The sequence below is a fragment of the Mixophyes fleayi genome, chromosome 1, assembly GCF_038048845.1.
Source record: "Mixophyes fleayi isolate aMixFle1 chromosome 1, aMixFle1.hap1, whole genome shotgun sequence".
In the NCBI taxonomy this organism is placed as follows: domain Eukaryota; kingdom Metazoa; phylum Chordata; class Amphibia; order Anura; family Limnodynastidae; genus Mixophyes; species Mixophyes fleayi.
Genome location: NC_134402.1, coordinates 305,927,892 through 305,946,348, shown reverse-complemented (window position 1 = coordinate 305,946,348; position 18,457 = coordinate 305,927,892). Strand labels below are relative to the sequence as shown.

The following is an 18,457-nucleotide window of genomic DNA, read 5'->3' as shown; positions in this document are numbered from 1 at the left end:
ACTGCAACCAGGTGGATTTTGTCCCCAGCAGGCAGGTTCACAACAGCAGCAGACAGGTTGTCAGTCATATTCACAATCAGACTCATAATACTAGTGCTTTCTCTCGGCGCAGATAAAGTATTCAGTAGAATTAGCTGTCCCTTTATGCTAAACACTTTGCGTCAATTCGGCTTCAGGGGAGACTTCCTGCAGGTTATCCGACCTCTTTTCTACCTTGGCCAGGGTCTCAGCGAATGATGTTCGTTCAGAACTCTCTGATATTACTATTGGCACAGGACAGGAGTGTCCTCTTTCACACCTGATTTTCATGCTTGTTATTGAGCCCCTGCTTACAAGAATCTGTATGTCCCCAGCCATTAAAAGTATCTCGGTGGGCTTGAAAGAATACAAAATTCCCTTGTTTTTGATGAAGTCCTACTCACCTTAACATCATCACACACATAAATCCCGAACCTTTTCTAGATCTGATCTTTACATAGCCACCTATCGGTATAAAATGAATTACTCCAGAAGAGAAGCTCTCCCCCTAAACTCCCTCCCTCCTACCCTTGAACTCCTTAACTACAATTGTTCATGAAAGCATAATAAAATAAAAAATCTAAGGGTATACTACACCCACATTTATTACAGTCAATACAAGGAGAATTTCCCTCAAGATCCATTAAATGGAACGTATTCAGAAGGCAGAAGCTGTTTATCTCCTGACTTGACAAAATTGTGGCCCTTAAAGTTAATATTCTGCCTTGACTACTTTACCTCTTCAGGACCCTCCCCATTGAAGTGCTCAGATGCATCTTGATCCAACTACACAAATAATTCATCCAATTCATTAACCCCAGATAGCCAGCTTTATAAACTTGAAATGGACAAGCTATCCAGATATCTGCCTTTACTATCCGAAGTCCTACATGAGCCGGACAATAACCTGGTTTGCAACCAATCTTGCTCCCAGATGGATATCTTTGGAGGCCGCCTACTTAAGCACGGTTGTCCTAGCTAGAGAAAGGCCCAACAGTTATCTTTTCCTGGTAAATTTGGGAACACTGTAAAAAAAAAAAAAGCAAACGAAAAACTTTAGCACCATCTCGGCACCTTCTTCTCTTAACAGACTGTGGGACAATTTCAAGTGCAAACCAAGCCAATCTTTCTATTTCTTTCATTGGTCCAAAACGGTACAATGGCAATTGCACTCTGTTGGAGATGAGTCATTAAGGAGAGCAAAAAAAAAAGGAGTAAGTTTGTTCCTGGACAAACCATAGGGTACAAATTAGTTTATTATTATGCACATAAGTTAAATACTGGCTGCTTTTTAATGTAGCACACAAATACTTGATAGCTTTATTTTTACACTGAAATGTAATGTTGATCTAGGACATGCCCTATTTCAACTATAAATCTATGCCTGCATTTTAAATTTACCACCCCTTCTAATATGGTTTTTAACCAGCTGCAAAGTTACTGCTTTTTTATGCTTTGCTCTCCTTAATGACTTTTGTTTTGTTCCTACATTATTATTAACCTCAATAACATTAATTTCCAGTCAATTTTTGTCAAGTGACAAGAACATTGCTATCCCTATTTCTGTATGAGCAATGGCGCTGGATCTCCTGGGGAGGGAGGTACTTATGGAATCCAAAACTCGCGAGATCCGACAACGCAACTATGACATTTTGCCTTGATTCAAATCCGAAGACGTGCGGAAGTACCGAACCGGCCCGCGTGCCTACTCGGAATCCCTAAGTCTGGGTGGGTTCGGTTTTCAGAAAACCGAGCATCTCTACTTATAACTACCATCTGTGTTCTATGCCTCCACCGGTTCCCTACCCATGTACATACTTTTTCTATAGACCTAGTACCCTCACTAGGCTAATGTGGAACGAAATTGAGTACGATCACAAAATCTAAATAGATTACATCAATTGCACAATCAAGAGCCAGTCAAAAATGTAAAACTTCATAAAAAAGTAGTGAGTGCTTAATGAAACGATCCTATCATGGTTATCAAAATATTTTCTACAATTTATTTCAGTAATTCCTTCTTTAAAGACTGGTACCACATCTGTTTTACGACAATCTTTAAGCACTGACTAATAATATTAAAAAAACAGTGGTTAATCAAGGAATTAACCTAGTTCCTTTAGCATACGTAGGTGAATGTCATCTGGGTCTTTGTCTTGATTTTAGTCTAGGAGTAACCATATCTTCTTCCTGTTAGACAAGTAATATATAGGGGCAGATTCAATTCTGAAAAAAAAACATTTTTTTAGTGAAAGTATCGCTCATTTTTGCTCGTGCCCCAAAGAGGGGCAAGCAAAAGTGAGTGGTACTCTTTACCATATAAACGGTGAAACTGCACAACCGCGAGTTTCCTCTGGACATCGTGCCTAATTGAATCTGCCCCTTAATGTTGTGTATAGGCTATTACTACACAACCTATTTACTGGTATGTTTTCTTACTTTGTGAATACAGACAAAAAACATATTTAAAAGATCAGCTTTATTCTTCATCTTGTACAACCACTGTTCCCTGCTTATAATTTAGTGGAACAATACTATCAATACAACAACAAAAATAAAACTCTTTTGTGGTGGGGGAGGGTTTGGTTGGAGTAGTGGCCTGGCAGCCATTGGCGACAGTCGCATATCACTGAGCTCTGCGAGTTGAATTCTTAAATCCCCATCCATTGCAGTTAACTTCCACTATTAGGATGCCATGTAGCTACAGGTTCTATTGAGTGAGCAACTGTGACTTTGCTAACACCAGGTGTTCATCTGTGGTAATACAGCACCCCTTTGGACAAAAGTAACATCTGCCTGTTCTACATCACATCACTGAATCAATCTTAGTGGCATATTCAGTTAGCCGCAGAGTGCCTCCGCAATGGTTGCAAAGGAACTCCGCAGGGATATAAAATTGCAGATTTCTCTTTGACCCCTATAGGGGTGCGAGGAGAAATCTGCGATGCTAAGGTACCATAGTACCAGAAAACATACACAGCAACAACGTTGTGAAGAACATTGCAGCTATATATGCGTGTTCTACTCATTTTCTGACCGTTTCCTGCATAATCTGCTTCCTGAACTGACCAGCTCATACGTACCTTTCAGACGTAAAAAAAATAATTTCTGCTACTTTGCTGTGAATTTTTAAGACAATGTAATTCTCTTCTTCTAGTTCTGTGTGTGCACCATCTGTTCCTGGAATATTACCTAGCATAGATATTGTGCCTTCTACCCTACTCTCTCTTCACAGCCTGCAAAAATGTGCAAAAAAAAAAAGAAGAACTAGCACACAGACATTGGTGAGATACCTTACATCAGGTCAGCCGAATTAATCTCAAAAAGCACAGCTGGTTTCACCCCTAGGGGTCGAATCTCAACTAAAGACGATGTTGCGACTTGTGATGTAACGCGTTTGATAACACCTTGACCAGCCTGTCTCTCGTTTCTCACAAAAAGTGTATTATAGCATGTACTTTTTATAGCCCTTGCCTTTATTCCCCAGGCCAACAGAGTACAACAGCAGTGTCTAATTACATGTGGATAAGGGGACATTATAGCTCATTGCAAATATGTATACTTTTTGTTGATATTGCAGTGAAGCCATTATTCATTGTCCTTAAAGTGAAGCCAGGGGGGTTATGGGTAAGGATCAGGTAGTGTCCAGGATACAGGGGGCTGGAGTTGCATTCATTCTCCCCCCCCCCCCTTCTTTCTCTACAGGAAGCATGGAACAGCTGGGGACCCTATGTCATTACAGTAGTAGTGTAAGGGGTTAAATTCAGGAGGGGTTAACTGTTATCTGATATTTGGAGGTGGGAAGGCCAATTAAAACACACTGTCCTCCACGGGACTTCCTGAGACATTCTGTCTGCGAAACCGCAGGGGCGCTACTGTGGAATAACAGCTCATCTCCAACCCCCTAGTCCAGCACCCACCAATGGTTAAGAAGGAGAGACCCAGGGGTTTGCCAGGGAAGGGAAAATACTGTGGAAATTTGACCCTAGATAAGGATCCACTCCAGGGGGGAGGTGATGTTCATTCTGTGATTTGATTCCTGGAAGGTGCAAGGTCTGGTGTAGAGTTGCCTTTCTCTACCAGACTATATATGCAGCTGAGAGAGATCCATGGATTTGGATTCTGCAATTCAGGACAGCCAGGTGACTGTAACTCCTTAAGCTAGTATGTGGTGAACCTGCCTGGCATTTATTTACTGTGCGTGTATATAATATTCTAGTGATTATTTTTATTACAATAAATGTACTGTTGTACTTATCTAACTGCATTTTCCTGAGTGACTATACGAACCCTAGAAGGTACTGGGTAGGCTTCCCTGGCATAATAAGACACCCGTGGGTGTCCAGCCAGTGTGAAGTGGGTAGATTTGCGCCAGATAAACCCGGGATCTTCACACTACTATACTCTTGGAAAATGAAAAACATGAAGCAAATCATCAAATATGAAGTAGCCAAAGTGGTATCCGGCCTATCTACAGAAGTATTGTTAATATTGGAAACAGTTTTGATGTGCATGAGAACTTGCAGGACGAAATCATCAAGTTGCAACAATTTTCTCCAGTCACTGGTTAATAAACAAGAGGATGCATAGAACCGGTGTAGGCAAAATAACCTCAGGATCCTCAATATACCAGATACAGGTGAAGGCTCCCAGTTGGAGGACTAACTCCTACTGTTTTTTCATCTACAAGCGCCAACAATTTTCGGATAATATGCTAATCCTTATTAGAGTCCATTGTCCCCTTCTGCCTAGACCCCAGGATTCAAAGGTTCCAAGGGATGTAATCATGTGCCTACCTTACTACAAAGAATAGGAACAAATACAGCCTACTTTACTACAAAGGAAAGGTAAGTGGGCGTGCTGAGCTCTGGCTTCTGCGACCTTACTAAAATGGAGAGAGACGAAGGATAAAACACAAACTCTGCATGAAAATAAAATAAATTATAGACTGGTATTCCCCTTTTCCCTCCAAATTCAAGCAAAGGGCAATATGTTGAAGGCAAAAACCGCTGACGAGGCTCTTTCCATGCTTGGGAAACTAAATTTTCAGAGCCCCACAAATCTGCCCACCACCCACCCTGGAGTCTCGGTTGCCCTACCTACTGTTTTCAAGGCAGAAGTCCAGTTCCTGGTATGTCCTATACATGTTTTTATAAGTAGACTCCTTAAGGAATCTTTGAACATTAAGTTCCCCTTGTTTAAATCCATCTTAGAACTTTTTGGCACATTCCAGTATTCATTCTTACATCACAGCAAATGTGGACTTGCACCTCATGTCACAGCCACAAGTGCAGCCTACAGCTAGGTTTCCTGAACTTAGCCAACATACAAGTATTAATTTTTTTTTTTTTTTTGCATGTTCTCTCCCTCTATTTCTAGATCTTTGTCCAGGCGTGGCCTGCCGTTGATGGGCCCCAATTCAAGAAATTGGCTTATGAATCTGTTACCACATCATGGGCACCTACCTCTATGAGGCAACTTGTATATGATATGTTTGAAATGGGTTGACATCATATTTAATGACTCCTTTGCCCTCAATTGCACACACAAAATATATTCTTTTATCTACCTAAGCTAATGCTCCACACTACTAAACATATACTTTTTTTTTTATACCTACACAAAGATGTTCACCCATACACAATGTACATTGGCCCCTTAATTCTAGTAATTATCTGACGTGGCAGATGTCAGTTCCACATTACCTCCTCCTGGTGGATTTGACCAGTCTCTGACACTTTTGGTGTCTTTGCCATTCCCCTCCCTGGTTCCAACTCCGTGGGCTATTCATGCTAATGAATGTTATATTTACCTAATATGCCATTTACCTAAGCTCACAGCAGGCTTACTGTAAGTGCTGGGTGCCAAGATCACAGAAAAAGAAGTGTCAGATGCCATAAAAAATTATAAAACAAATAAATACCCCTTACCTGACCTCCTTGTCCAACAGTATCTTAAAAGGTAACCCTTTTCCATAAGAGCCTCACAAAAATGTAATTCCAAAAGAGGGCAAAGACCCATCTAACTGTGTCCACTACCGCCCAATCTCATGGTTGAACACATAAAATATATGCAAAAATTCTAGTGGACTGCTGAAAAGAATACTTCCCAAATTAGTACACTGCAACCAGGTGGATTTTGTCCCCAGTAGGCAGGTTCACAACAGCAGCAGACAGGTTGTCAGTCATATTCACAATCAGACTCAAAATACTAGTGCTTTCTCTCGGCATGGAGAAAGTATTCAGTAGAATTAGCCGTCCCTTTATGCTAAACACTTTGCGTCAATTCGGCTTCAGGGGAGACTTCCTGCAGGTTATCCGACCTCTTTTCTACCTTGGCCAGGGTCTCAGCGAATGATGTTCGTTCAGAACTCTCTGATATTACTATTGGCACAGGACAGGAGTGTCCTCTTTCACACCTGATTTTCATGCTTGTTATTGAGCCCCTGCTTACAAGAATCTGTATGTCCCCAGCCATTAAAAGTATCTCGGTGGGCTTGAAAGAATACAAAATTCCCTTGTTTTTGATGAAGTCCTACTCACCTTAACATCATCACACACATAAATCCCTAACCTTTTCTAGATCTGATCTTTACATAGCCACCTATCGGTATAAAATGAATTACTCCAGAAGAGAAGCTCTCCCCCTAAACTCCCTCCCTCCTACCCTTGAACTCCTTAACTACAATTGTTCATGAAAGCATAATAAAATAAAAAATCTAAGGGTATACTACACCCACATTTATTACAGTCAATACAAGGAGAATTTCCCTCAAGATCCATTAAATGGGACGTATTCAGAAGGCAGAAGCTGTTTATCTCCTGACTTGACAAAATTGTGGCCCTTAAAGTTAATATTCTGCCTTGACTACTTTACCTCTTCAGGACCCTCCCCATTGAAGTGCTCAGATGCATCTTGATCCAACTACACAAATAATTCATCCAATTCATTAACCCCAGATAGCCAGCTTTATAAACTTGAAATGGACAAGCTATCCAGATATCTGCCTTTACTATCCGAAGTCCTACATGAGCCGGACAATAACCTGGTTTGCAACCAATCTTGCTCCCAGATGGATATCTTTGGAGGCCGCCTACTTAAGCACGGTTGTCCTAGCTAGAGAAAGGCCCAACAGTTATCTTTTCCTGGCAAATTTGGGAACACTGTAAAAAAAAAAAAGCAAACGAAAAACTTTAGCACCATCTCGGCACCTTCTTCTCTTAACAGACTGTGGGACAATTTCAAGTGCAAGCCAAGCCAATCTTTCTATTTCTTTCATTGGTCCAAAACGGTACAATGGCAATTGCACTCTGTTGGAGATGAGTCATTAAGGAGAGCAAAAAAAAAAGGAGTAAGTTTGTTCCTGGACAAACCATAGGGTACAAATTAGTTTATTATTATGCACATAAGTTAAATACTGGCTGCTTTTTAATGTAGCACACAAATACTTGATAGCTTTATTTTTACACTGAAATGTAATGTTGATCTAGGACATGCCCTATTTCAACTATAAATCTATGCCTGCATTTTAAATTTACCACCCCTTCTAATATGGTTTTTAACCAGCTGCAAAGTTACTGCTTTTTTATGCTTTGCTCTCCTTAATGACTCAGGCCCTTCCCAAGACACACATTGCTAGACCCTGACTCTACTTGAGTCTTATTGCTATCAAGCTCCCCTTGCAAAAGATATGATTTCTCTTTACAACACTAAACAGCCTCCTATCACTAAACATGAAATTAGCTGGGTAAGGTATTTGGGCAGGCCTCCAGACAAAGATGCATGGTTAGCAGTCAAGGAAGGAGGAACCATATCAAAGGAAATCCCTGTAAAATGTACTATTGGTGGCATTTAGTACAATGTACAGCAATGTGGAATTAGTGGTGCTTTATAAATAGCTGATGATGATCCAGACTCCAGAGGATGGGTGGCACGTCTGTGTTAGCGGCATTGTGGTGAACTGGGTTCCTGCCTTCATGTCTGGTCGAAAAATTTGCCAAAATTTGGGACAATAATTGCCAAAATTTGGGACAATATAGCAACTGTCATATCCAATGTTACTCTAACATCACTAAAGACCCATAGTCCTTCCTCTTGGGCCTACAGATTGATGGCCTGGATAAATCCTCTGACAAACTGGCCACCAGATCCTCAGTGCGGCTAGATGGTTAATAGCAAATCAGTCGAAAAAGGCCCCCCCCACACCACCAGGCGAACAAAATGGTAACTTGCACCTATTATTGCGTTTCTCCTTCCTGGCCTAGCTGGGGTCCTGGGCAGTGGTCTCAGTTCCCTTTTCCTCATCTCCCTCATTATTAACCTTTTGTTCTCACTTTCAATGCACACCAGCATTTTCTTATACCTTTTGCACTCTTAGGTACCTGTTGATTGCATTGGACCTGCAATCTCACCATCTTGTTATGTTGACTGTCCTGTGTTTAAATGTTACACATCCAATGCATGCTACTATTTCAATCGTCGGAATAGAAAATAAAAGTAAAGTAAAAAAAATAAAAAATAAATATCTTTACCAATCTGTTATCAGTTTCAATATTTGCTAACATGATTTCCTTTTTTTTTTTTTATATTTTGCATATCCATGTATTAATGACATGTTTTAAATGTCCTCTCTTTTTTCTTAATACCTCCAATTCTTTCTTATTTAAGCGTATTGGTTGCATTTTATTCTTAGAAATGTTGTTCCCACATGGAATGTATTTGCTCCAGTATATTTTTAAACATTCCCCATTAGGTCTCTGTGGTTTGGTTTATCAGTCTACAACTGTCAATGTTTTTCCCAGCTGATTAAGCTTTGCCTTTCTGAATTGTATTAATTATGCAGTTCATTTTAAAAATATTTGATTTAAACTCAAGTCAAAAGTTACCATGTTGTGATCGACATTTTCTAAACGCCTCCAGTGTTCTCCCCAGCAACTATTTCCCAGGTGCTCCACCCGGCTGGTTTTACTTTCCACCCGGCTCTTGGGAGTCTATTAAAATAGACTAAAGCATTGTTTCTCCTACTAGGACAGGCACTATGTGAGCACTGCAGCCAGCAGTGTGTGTTAGACCACTGACCACCAGTCCTGGCAGGTGTGGGCAATAACCGCCAAAATGTTTCAATATTATTGCAAAATACTACAACTGTTCCCACCCGGGTAATTCTTAATGCCAAAATTTTCATATGAGAACATTGGCCTCACCTATTTATTAGATATCATATATGTTATTTTAGATAAAACCTAGCCAGCAGACTTCCTTCTCTTGGTTCTTCAATTAGTTATGAAAGGTAGTTTTAAAATAGATATAATTAGTTTCCTTTCCGAGTTTTATGGTCCTAGTTTAAATATAAACAGTTACAAATCACGCATGTGTAGAACCACAGTTTTCTTTGCTGCTCTTTCAATTGTACAACGTTGTGGTAATGTTGGAGCTATATAAATAAATGGTGATGATGAATTAGCAATAATAATTGAACAGTACAATTAGGCAACCTATAGCAAACAAGGACTCCAAATTATCATAATCTTCATCAATCTCATCCCTTCTATGTTTCCTTAACATGCTATATCCTTCGAAATTCATTAACCAGTCATGATTTTCATCCAGGCAAGTCTCAGCTATACCTAATAGTTTTTCTTCCAACATCATTCTAGTTCGTCTTTTTCTCAGGATGACATCTAGCATCTGTTACTATACATTAGATATATTACCTCTTCAAACGTACCCCCCATTTCCCTAGACTAAGCCCAGTTACCTGTCTACACTATATTGCACACTATTTTTATTTTCACCTCCTCCCGAGTTCCTACTTTCAAATCTCCACCCTTTTAATCCTAAATGTGAGGAGAAAAATGTAAACAAGGACAATGATGGCTAAAGTAAATGTTTTGATTAAACTGTAGTAATTGTCAGAAAAGGCCTTATATTATGATATAAGAGCTATTAAGATAACTCTGAAACTTTGTGTAAGGCCCATTAGCTTTGTAAACGTGAAATTAATCACAATACAAGTTGAAAATATCATGTTTGTGTAAATCACATACCAACATTAGTTTAATAATCTTACCTTTTGCTTTTTCTTAAACAAAGTGAAAATAATTCTGCCGATTATAATGACATAAAAAAAATCTATAATAAAGACCATTCTGAAATGAAAGGTACCCAGCCACATGATAATTGATTCCATATACAACATGAATTTAAATGGTCCTATGCAAACTGGGTGTCACCCAATTAACCCTGTCATGTAGTCAAAATGGGAGTCGAATATACTTTGAGGATTTTCCCCAACTGTTTACTAAATCCCAGTGTTCCTCAAATGCCTACAAGTTAGAGCAAGAGAAACCTATTCAGTATTGACAAATATATTCAGAAATGCAACAATAAAATCATCAACTGTCATTGATCAACATTTCACATATAACAGTTACTTTCTGTACAGTATACTATAATCAGTGCCGTAACTAGACATTTCAGTGCCCTGGGCGAGACAGGGCACCGGCGCCCCCCATCAAAGTGGGAGTGACATTTGCCAAGTGGGTGTGGCCAACCTAATGTGGGGGTGTGGCTAGCACTTTAAAGAATTCTGCTACACATATTTGCAAATGCATGATATATATATCTATCAGAGCCGGATTTACACCTCATGGGGCCCTAGGCAAGATATTGGTTTGCCCCCCCCCCTTCACACACACAGTGGCCCCTCACACACACACACAGTGGCCCCTCACATACACATAATACACACACACACAGTGGCCCCTCACACACACATAATACACACACACACACACACAGTGGCCCCTCACACACACATAATACCAGGGGCGGATTGGGAACTTAAAGTGGCCCTGGAAAAATTCTGAAAGTGGCCTCATGTAGGCGGGACCAATAAATGGTAGGCGGGGCAAATTGTAGGCGGAGTTAGCACTCCATTAGCTCGAGCCACATTGGTTTTTATACAAGGCAAATGCAATACGCTATGGTAAGCAGAGTCCGTCTATCACAGTTGACGAAGCTAACACACAAGTAGGCAAAGCATTGCACATGTAGGTGGAGCAGTCACAAGTAGACAGTCAACACACCAGTGGATGGTGTATACACATTAGTTATGTAAGTGGAGCAGCTTAATCCAGCAGCAGGGAGTTCACAGGGTTAGCATTAATGTAATAATAGTTGGGTCACCCACCGGATCAAAAAGTCTCAGTAACAATATCAAATTAAAGAAAATAAAAAGTAAATCACACTGCTTCTGCATACCTGTATGCAAAACTGTAGCATGTCGAAACCATGCTGGTGTGTGCCTTAACCCCGAAGAAGAGGTTCCAACCTCCCAATGTCCTCTATTCCTCCCAATCCCCTCTTCTTGGAGTTAGGGATTTCAAAGATAAAAACCACATACTTTTAAATAAAACTGTGATTACTTATACACACAAGCATGAACAATTAAAACATTTTTCTTTTTCAGATTAAATTAAAATACTCCCATGGATGCATCATACATATTGAATTGCAAGGTTTATACTGTTCTGCATGATAATTTAGCCAGTATTAGTGATACAAATACAATATAAACAGCCTCCTAGTGACCGCCATACAAAATAAACATCATCCTAGGGATCGCCATACAATACAAAGAGCATCCTAGTGACCGCCATACAATACATAAGTGAATTCTAGTGACCATCATACAATGCAAAGAGTATACTAGCAAACGTCATGCAATAGAGAGAGCATTCTTATGTCAGCCATACAATGCAGAGGGCATTCTTGTGTCTGCAATACAGAGAGCATCTTAATGACACTATATAAAGTGCCCTGTGTGTCTGCCCCTGGTATGAGTGCCGCCCTGTGTGTCTGCCCCTGTATGAGTGCCGCCCTGTGTGTCTGCCCCTGTATGAGTGCCGCCCTGTGTGTCTGCCCCTGGTATGAGTGCCGCCCTGTGTGTCTGCCCCTGTATGAGTGCGCCCTGTGTGTCTGCCCCTGTATGAGTGCGCCCTGTGTGTCTGCCCCTGTATGAGTGCGCCCTGTGTGTCTGCCCCTGTATGAGTGCGCCCTGTGTGTCTGCCCCTGTATGAGTGCGCCCTGTGTGTCTGCCCCTGTATGAGTGCGCCCTGTGTGTCTGCCCCTGTATGAGTGCCGCCCTGTGTGTCTGCCCCTGTATGAGTGCCCCCTGTGTGTCTGCCCCTGTATGAGTGCCGCCCTGTGTGTCTGCCCCTGTATGAGTGCCGCCCTGTGTGTCTGCCCCTGTATGAGTGCGCCCTGTGTGTCTGCCCCTGTATGAGTGCCGCCCTGTGTGTCTGCCCCTGTATGAGTGCCGCCCTGTGTGTCTGCCCCTGTATGAGTGCGCCCTGTGTGTCTGCCCCTGTATGAGTGCCGCCCTGTGTGTCTGCCCCTGTATGAGTGCCGCCCTGTGTGTCTGCCCCTGTATGAGTGCGCCCTGTGTGTCTGCCCCTGTATGAGTGCGCCCTGTGTGTCTGCCCCTGTATGAGTGCGCCCTGTGTGTTTACTCATCAACTATATGTTGAAGTACAGGACTAACAATTATTTTATTGAGGTAGAGAGAGCATAAAAGTCTGTATCTGCAACAGTTTGTGTAGTGACAATATTGGGGGTTTTTTTTTTCTTCACTTATCAAGTGATTACTTAGGCTGACACTGGATATTCAGAGAGGAAGTAGAGGTTTGTATATAATCTGCATTTATAGTGTACATATGGTGCTAGTGAATATGTGATTCTGTGAGTGTTAAAATACCTGCTATTTACTGCACAACTTCTTCATGTGAGTCAGTCAGGAAGTCAGAGGAGCTGTCCTCCACTCATCCCACCCCCCTGCGCTGTCACATTGGATCTGCAGCTGCGGTGATGTCATCACAGATGGACGCATAGCTCTCTCCCAGTCAGCAATAGGATTTGATCCTTCCATCACCACCTACCCCCCCCCCGCTCAAGTGCCAACCTCCCTCCCTTCTTACTCTACACCCCCCCCCCCCCCGCACGAGTCGCGGGGGGGTGCCGCGAGTCGGGGGAGGGGCCAAAAAAAAATATTATTTTTTTTTTCCCTTTTAATGTGCCACAAAGGGGAGAGTAGCGGGCGGCTGCTGCGCCCTCTCGGGCTTGCGCCCTGGGCGACGGCACCGCCCGCACCACCCTAGTTACGGCTCTGACTATAATATACACATTACACATCCAAAACATTGAGTTTAATGTGTAACAGACAGATGCCGCTGCCATATACCAGTGAGCAGGACTTATGATAACACATGACTGTGGCACATGCTGTAGGCAGATATTGCTTGAGCCTGATGCTCCCTGCATTTTCCCTTACCAGCAGCCTTCCAGCCATGCTATGTAGAGTGATACTAGCACATAATAAGCACAGACACTGAGTGTGGGCGCCGCATACCTGTGAGTAAGAGCCGGCTCAGGACCTGTGCTATACCGGAAGTAGGGCACCAACACTTCCACTACTGATAGACTCCACCTCCCACACGGCCAACCCACCAATCGTATCGCAGCTGCTAGCCTCTTAGACTGCAACGGAATATGAGAGAAGAGCTGTGATTGGTCACCCGAAGGACTGCGATAGATAACCTTCTCTATGAGGGTGATGGACAAGATGGGACATCTATGAGTTCTGTGGAGTTTATGGCATGAGACTGGTTGGCTAAGTGTCTGGTGCTAGTAGAAGTATTTTCAGATTCAGCCTTGTAGTTAGAAGAGAGTGGATTGGCCTTAAAACCAGTGAGGTGAAATAAATGTACATGCATTTGGGGGTGTCATCTGATAGATGGCAATTCATTGTGCATGTAATACATTTAGCTAGACTTCATGTTTATTTAGCAATACCACTATTTATTTTTCATTTAGAGATATTTGGTTATATTTGACTATATATATGCATATATGTGCAGATAAAGTGATAATATCATTTTAGGCCTGTTGGGTATTCAACATTAGACTTTATTATCTGACAGGAGACCTGAATTTTAGTCCACTTGGCCACTTTTAGTTATACTTTTCCTTCGGAATTCCTATCCAAGTAGTGACCTTTACTACTGAATTGTTTTCTGCACATTTTTTTTTGATCATTTTCTTTTCTATTAAATAAAAATAATTACTGATGAAATAAATATAGATAATTGAAGGAATAGATGATAAAAAAAGATGCAATGGAAGGAAACAAAAGTGTATGGGCAGCAGGTTGTAGATGGGGGGTATTTTTAGTTTGACATAAAACAAGATATTTGCATATGTGGAAATATGGCACATATCTACTTTCCCTGTTTTATCCCATTAGGGAAATTGTATGTAAAGCAATTGAAATCACCATGTTAGACATGCATTCCCATCACTGAGACGAGGGTTAAAGACAACTGCTATGCCTAAAATTGATTGGATCATTATTGGCCATGTTGGTAAATACAGTCGGCAGGTGACCACTATCCGCCTGTGTGTACGCTATTGTTTTCTGACTGCATTAACAAGCCCAATGATGCCTACATGTTTTGCAGAATTGGACATTTAGCAAATTAATTAGATCATTAACAAAATGATACACATACATGCTATGTCAGTGATGGCTAACCTGTGACACTCCAGGTGTTCTAAAACTACAAGACCTAGGGCTAGATTTACTAAGCTGCGGGTTTGAAAAAGTGGGGATTTTGCCTATAGCAACCAATCAGATTCTAGCTTTCATTTATTTAGTACCGTCTACAAAATGACAGCTAGAATCTGATTGGTTGCTATAGGCAACATCCCCACTTTTTCAAACCCGCAGCTTAGTAAATCTAGCCCCTAGCATGTTTTGCCAGTTATCAGCTAGTTATCTACTGATAAAGCATGCTGGGGCTTGTAGTTTCACAACACCTGGAGTGTCACAGGTTAGCCATCACTGTTCTATGTGCTACCTTTTATACTGAAGATTTCGACAACTAAAAATAATATCCCAAAAGTTTAAGGCTTGAAATTAATATGAAGTCCCAGGTGTTCCATGACACTTACTGCTGTAGCTATACCTTCTAATTTTGTCTATTGACAAAGAGAAACACTTAGATTTTGTTAGGAAAGATCAAATAGCCTTCTGTTCACTAGTACTGCTATGCACCTTATGCAGATTTTCCAATACATATTATAAAAACGCACCTTACTATACACAGCTGTAAATACTACAAAGTTCTATAGCACATACTATAATAATATATAGACGCACTCTATCATACATTTAGTACGTTATAAGAAATTCATTTTTTGTCAATTTTTATATAGTCCCTAAAATCTGAATATATTTATTGCAATATGTTCTGAAAAGAACCCTATTTGTTCCTGAGAATTATTATAAAATGAGCTTGAATAGATTAAAAAGTAGAACATTTATTACCAGTAAAAGCCATGCATCTTTAATGTAAAAGTGGTCTAGTCATTGTGGGGAAACTCCTCCAGTCATTAACGTTTAACTAGTGAGATATGTCAAAAAAGTAAATACTGTGCATAAAATGGTACAGTACTTCACCATGCCCAGACATAAAATGCCACAATATAGCCACATATCACCATATAGTTTAACTAAGAGGCCTGTATTGGCTCATTATGGGGCCTATTTATTAAACCTTCAATTGGCGTCTATTCCCTGAAACCAGCAGTTTTCGGGCAATAGACGCCAATTGAAGTATTTGCCTCATCTATCAACAGTGCTTTGCACTTTTTTTTTCGTAATACATAGCAGTCCCCATAGATGTCTATGCAATTTAACAATGAATAGAAATGGTTTAACACATACGGTAATGTGCGCCAGCTCAGACTGATGTCCAAAGAGCAGAGCTTTACAGCGCATGTGTAGAGGGATCACATGGATCCCTTCCTGTCACACACCGCTCTCTGCAACAGTGAAGTGCAGAGAAGTTTTCAGACGGAGCATGCGCACAAGACTTCTATGGATCGCACAGCAGCTTTGGGAATGAGACAGTGAAAAGGCAAGTTTTTAACTTAACAGGAACAGCATTTTTTCGTGACTGCTGCTCCTGTGGAGATTTTTTAATAAATTTGAGAAATAGTTAAATTCTTATCAATGCGATAAGGATTGAAAACTATTTTTCATTTTATGTGGCTGTTGATAAATGTGCCCCTATGCCTCTTACGTTTGCAAAGAGGTAGTCTGTGCCTTTCTACTAGGGATGTGCACCGGCCACTTTTTTACGTTTTGGGTTTTGGGTTCTGATTACCTTCAGGTTTTGGGTTCTAATGGGTTTTGCCAAAACACCCCCCTCAAGGTTTTGGGTTCTGATTTTTTTTTAAAAAAAGCATAAAAACTGCAAAAATCCAGATTTTTTTTTTTTTTTCACTCCTACGCTATTATTGGCAAGTTTACGTTTCTCCTCAGATTTAATTTCTTTTTTTTGATCATTTTAGTGAACTTTGGCTTTTTGGATTTTACATGCCCTCTACTATCACATTGGGCATCAGCCTTGGCAGACGACGTTGATGCCATTTCATCGTCTATGTCATGACTAGTGGCAGCAGCTTCAGCATTAGGAGGAAGTGGTTCTTGATCTTTCCCTACTTTATCCTCCAAATTTTTGTTCTCCATTTTATGCAGCACAAGAGAGCGTACCCCTAAACCACACACACTCGGCAAAGGCTTTAAAAATTATATGCGGCACAGGAGAGTACCACTGGACTGGAGTTATACAGCAGTACCACTGGACTTATACGGCAGGATCAGTGGACTTAAACAGCAGTACCACTGGACTTATATGGCAGGATCAGTGGACTTAAACAGCAGTACCACTGGACTTATACGGCAGGATCAGTGAACTTATATAGCAGTACCACTGGACTTATTCGGCAGGATCAGTGGACTTAAACATCAGTACCACTGGACTTATACGGCAGGATCAGTGGACTTATATAGCAGTACCACTGGACTTATACGGCAGGATCAGTGAACTTATATAGCAGTACCACTGGACTTATACGGCAGGATCAGTGGACTTATACAGCAGCACAGCACAGGACAGCACCACTGGATTTAAATGGCTGTACCACTGGACTGGACACAGGACAGCACCACTGGAATTACGGCAGCACCACCACTGGACTGAGCAGGACAGAGCACAGGACTGAGCAGGACAGAGCACAGGACACCACCACTGGACTGAGCAGGACAGAGCACAGGACAGCACCACTGGACTGAGCAGGACAGCACCACTGGACTGAGCAGGACAGCACCACTGGACTGAGCAGGACAGAGCACAGGACAGCACCACTGGGCTGAGCAGGACAGAGCACAGGACACCACCACTGGACTGAGCAGGACAGAGCACAGGACAGCACCACTAATGAGCAGGACAGAGGACACCACTAACACACCCTCCCTCTTCCCTCCAATGCCCGAGTGAAGATGGAGGCGGCAAGCGGGGGAATAATATGAATCCGGATCTCGCGAGATCCGACGGCGGGATGATGAGGTTTTGCCTCGTTCTGAGTTTTGCGATCGGCGGGAATACCCGAACAGTGCTCGGATCAGGCTCGGATCGGCACTGTTCGGGGGTGTTCTGATTTGCCAAATCTGGACCCGCTCATCTCTACTTTCTACTCAGTTTGACCACTGCACCTTCCAGTACTTGCCTTGTGTGCCCTACCCCTTGCATTACTCACTCCACCCCCGTCCACACTCCTTTGTTATGGCTAACGTTTTTCACTCCTCTGCTCTTATTTGCCCCTCTTCACTTCCATACCTCATTAGATGTCAAGTTCTGGGTGTATGGACCAGGTGGTATCTCCACCTATTACCAATACACCCTCCGTCAGTGCTGACACTTGTCATACCTGCTTATTTGTTCAGTGCCATTCTCTGTGGATCTCGTCTCCCTGACATCTTGTTTTGATAACTGTTTTTTCTTCTGTGGTATACATGAAACCGCCTTTTCAGCAGTCTTTCATAATACAGTGTCCTGTTGCCTGTCAGGATTCTGCATTATTTTCTGTTGTCACTAGATGGCAGCAGTTACTTGTACTACCTACCTAGGGCTCAATACTTAGCTGACTGGAACACCTAATGGCAATGAACTTTGTATTTACTTTTTACCTGCATGACACGCCCTTTACTGGCATACTGTGGTTGCTTCTTTATGCAACACTACCTAGGCTTTATCATCTACTCTCCTATATCTTTGAGCCATACTTGTCTGGCTCTAAAGTTGTTTCCTTAAACACTTGATTGTATGCCATTACTCACTGTATTGCTTCTGGACTGCTATTTTTATATTCATAACCATATTCATTCTGTTTAAGTCTTTATCATTTATTACTTTGTATTTTTTGTGGTGTGTACAGAGGATATCCAGTCATTTGGTTTCCTGTAGTTGAAAGGACAGTGCTTTGTTTTCTAGCTGTGTTTAATGCTAAAATATTGCTTATACCAAAATCAACTTCT

At 41.5% G+C, this 18,457-nt stretch overlaps 1 protein-coding gene across 2 annotated transcripts in view; it reads right to left on the bottom strand.

Annotated features, from left to right (window-relative positions):
* The window catches only part of RABGGTA (Rab geranylgeranyltransferase subunit alpha), a 53,818-nt gene extending 40,291 nt beyond the window's left edge, over positions 1 to 13,527 (bottom strand). The window contains exon 1 of one of the 2 annotated variants that reach the window (XM_075211150.1): positions 13,427 to 13,527. Coding sequence is in view for 1 of the 2 variants with exons in the window: in XM_075211149.1 (XP_075067250.1) it covers positions 757 to 794 (38 nt within the window). In the remaining variant the exon portion in view is untranslated. Of the gene's footprint in view, positions 1 to 756; positions 821 to 13,426 lie in introns of those variants that run through there. The other variant, XM_075211149.1, reaches the window with a different exon arrangement.
* Positions 13,528 to 18,457: the final 4,930 nt, after the last annotated feature.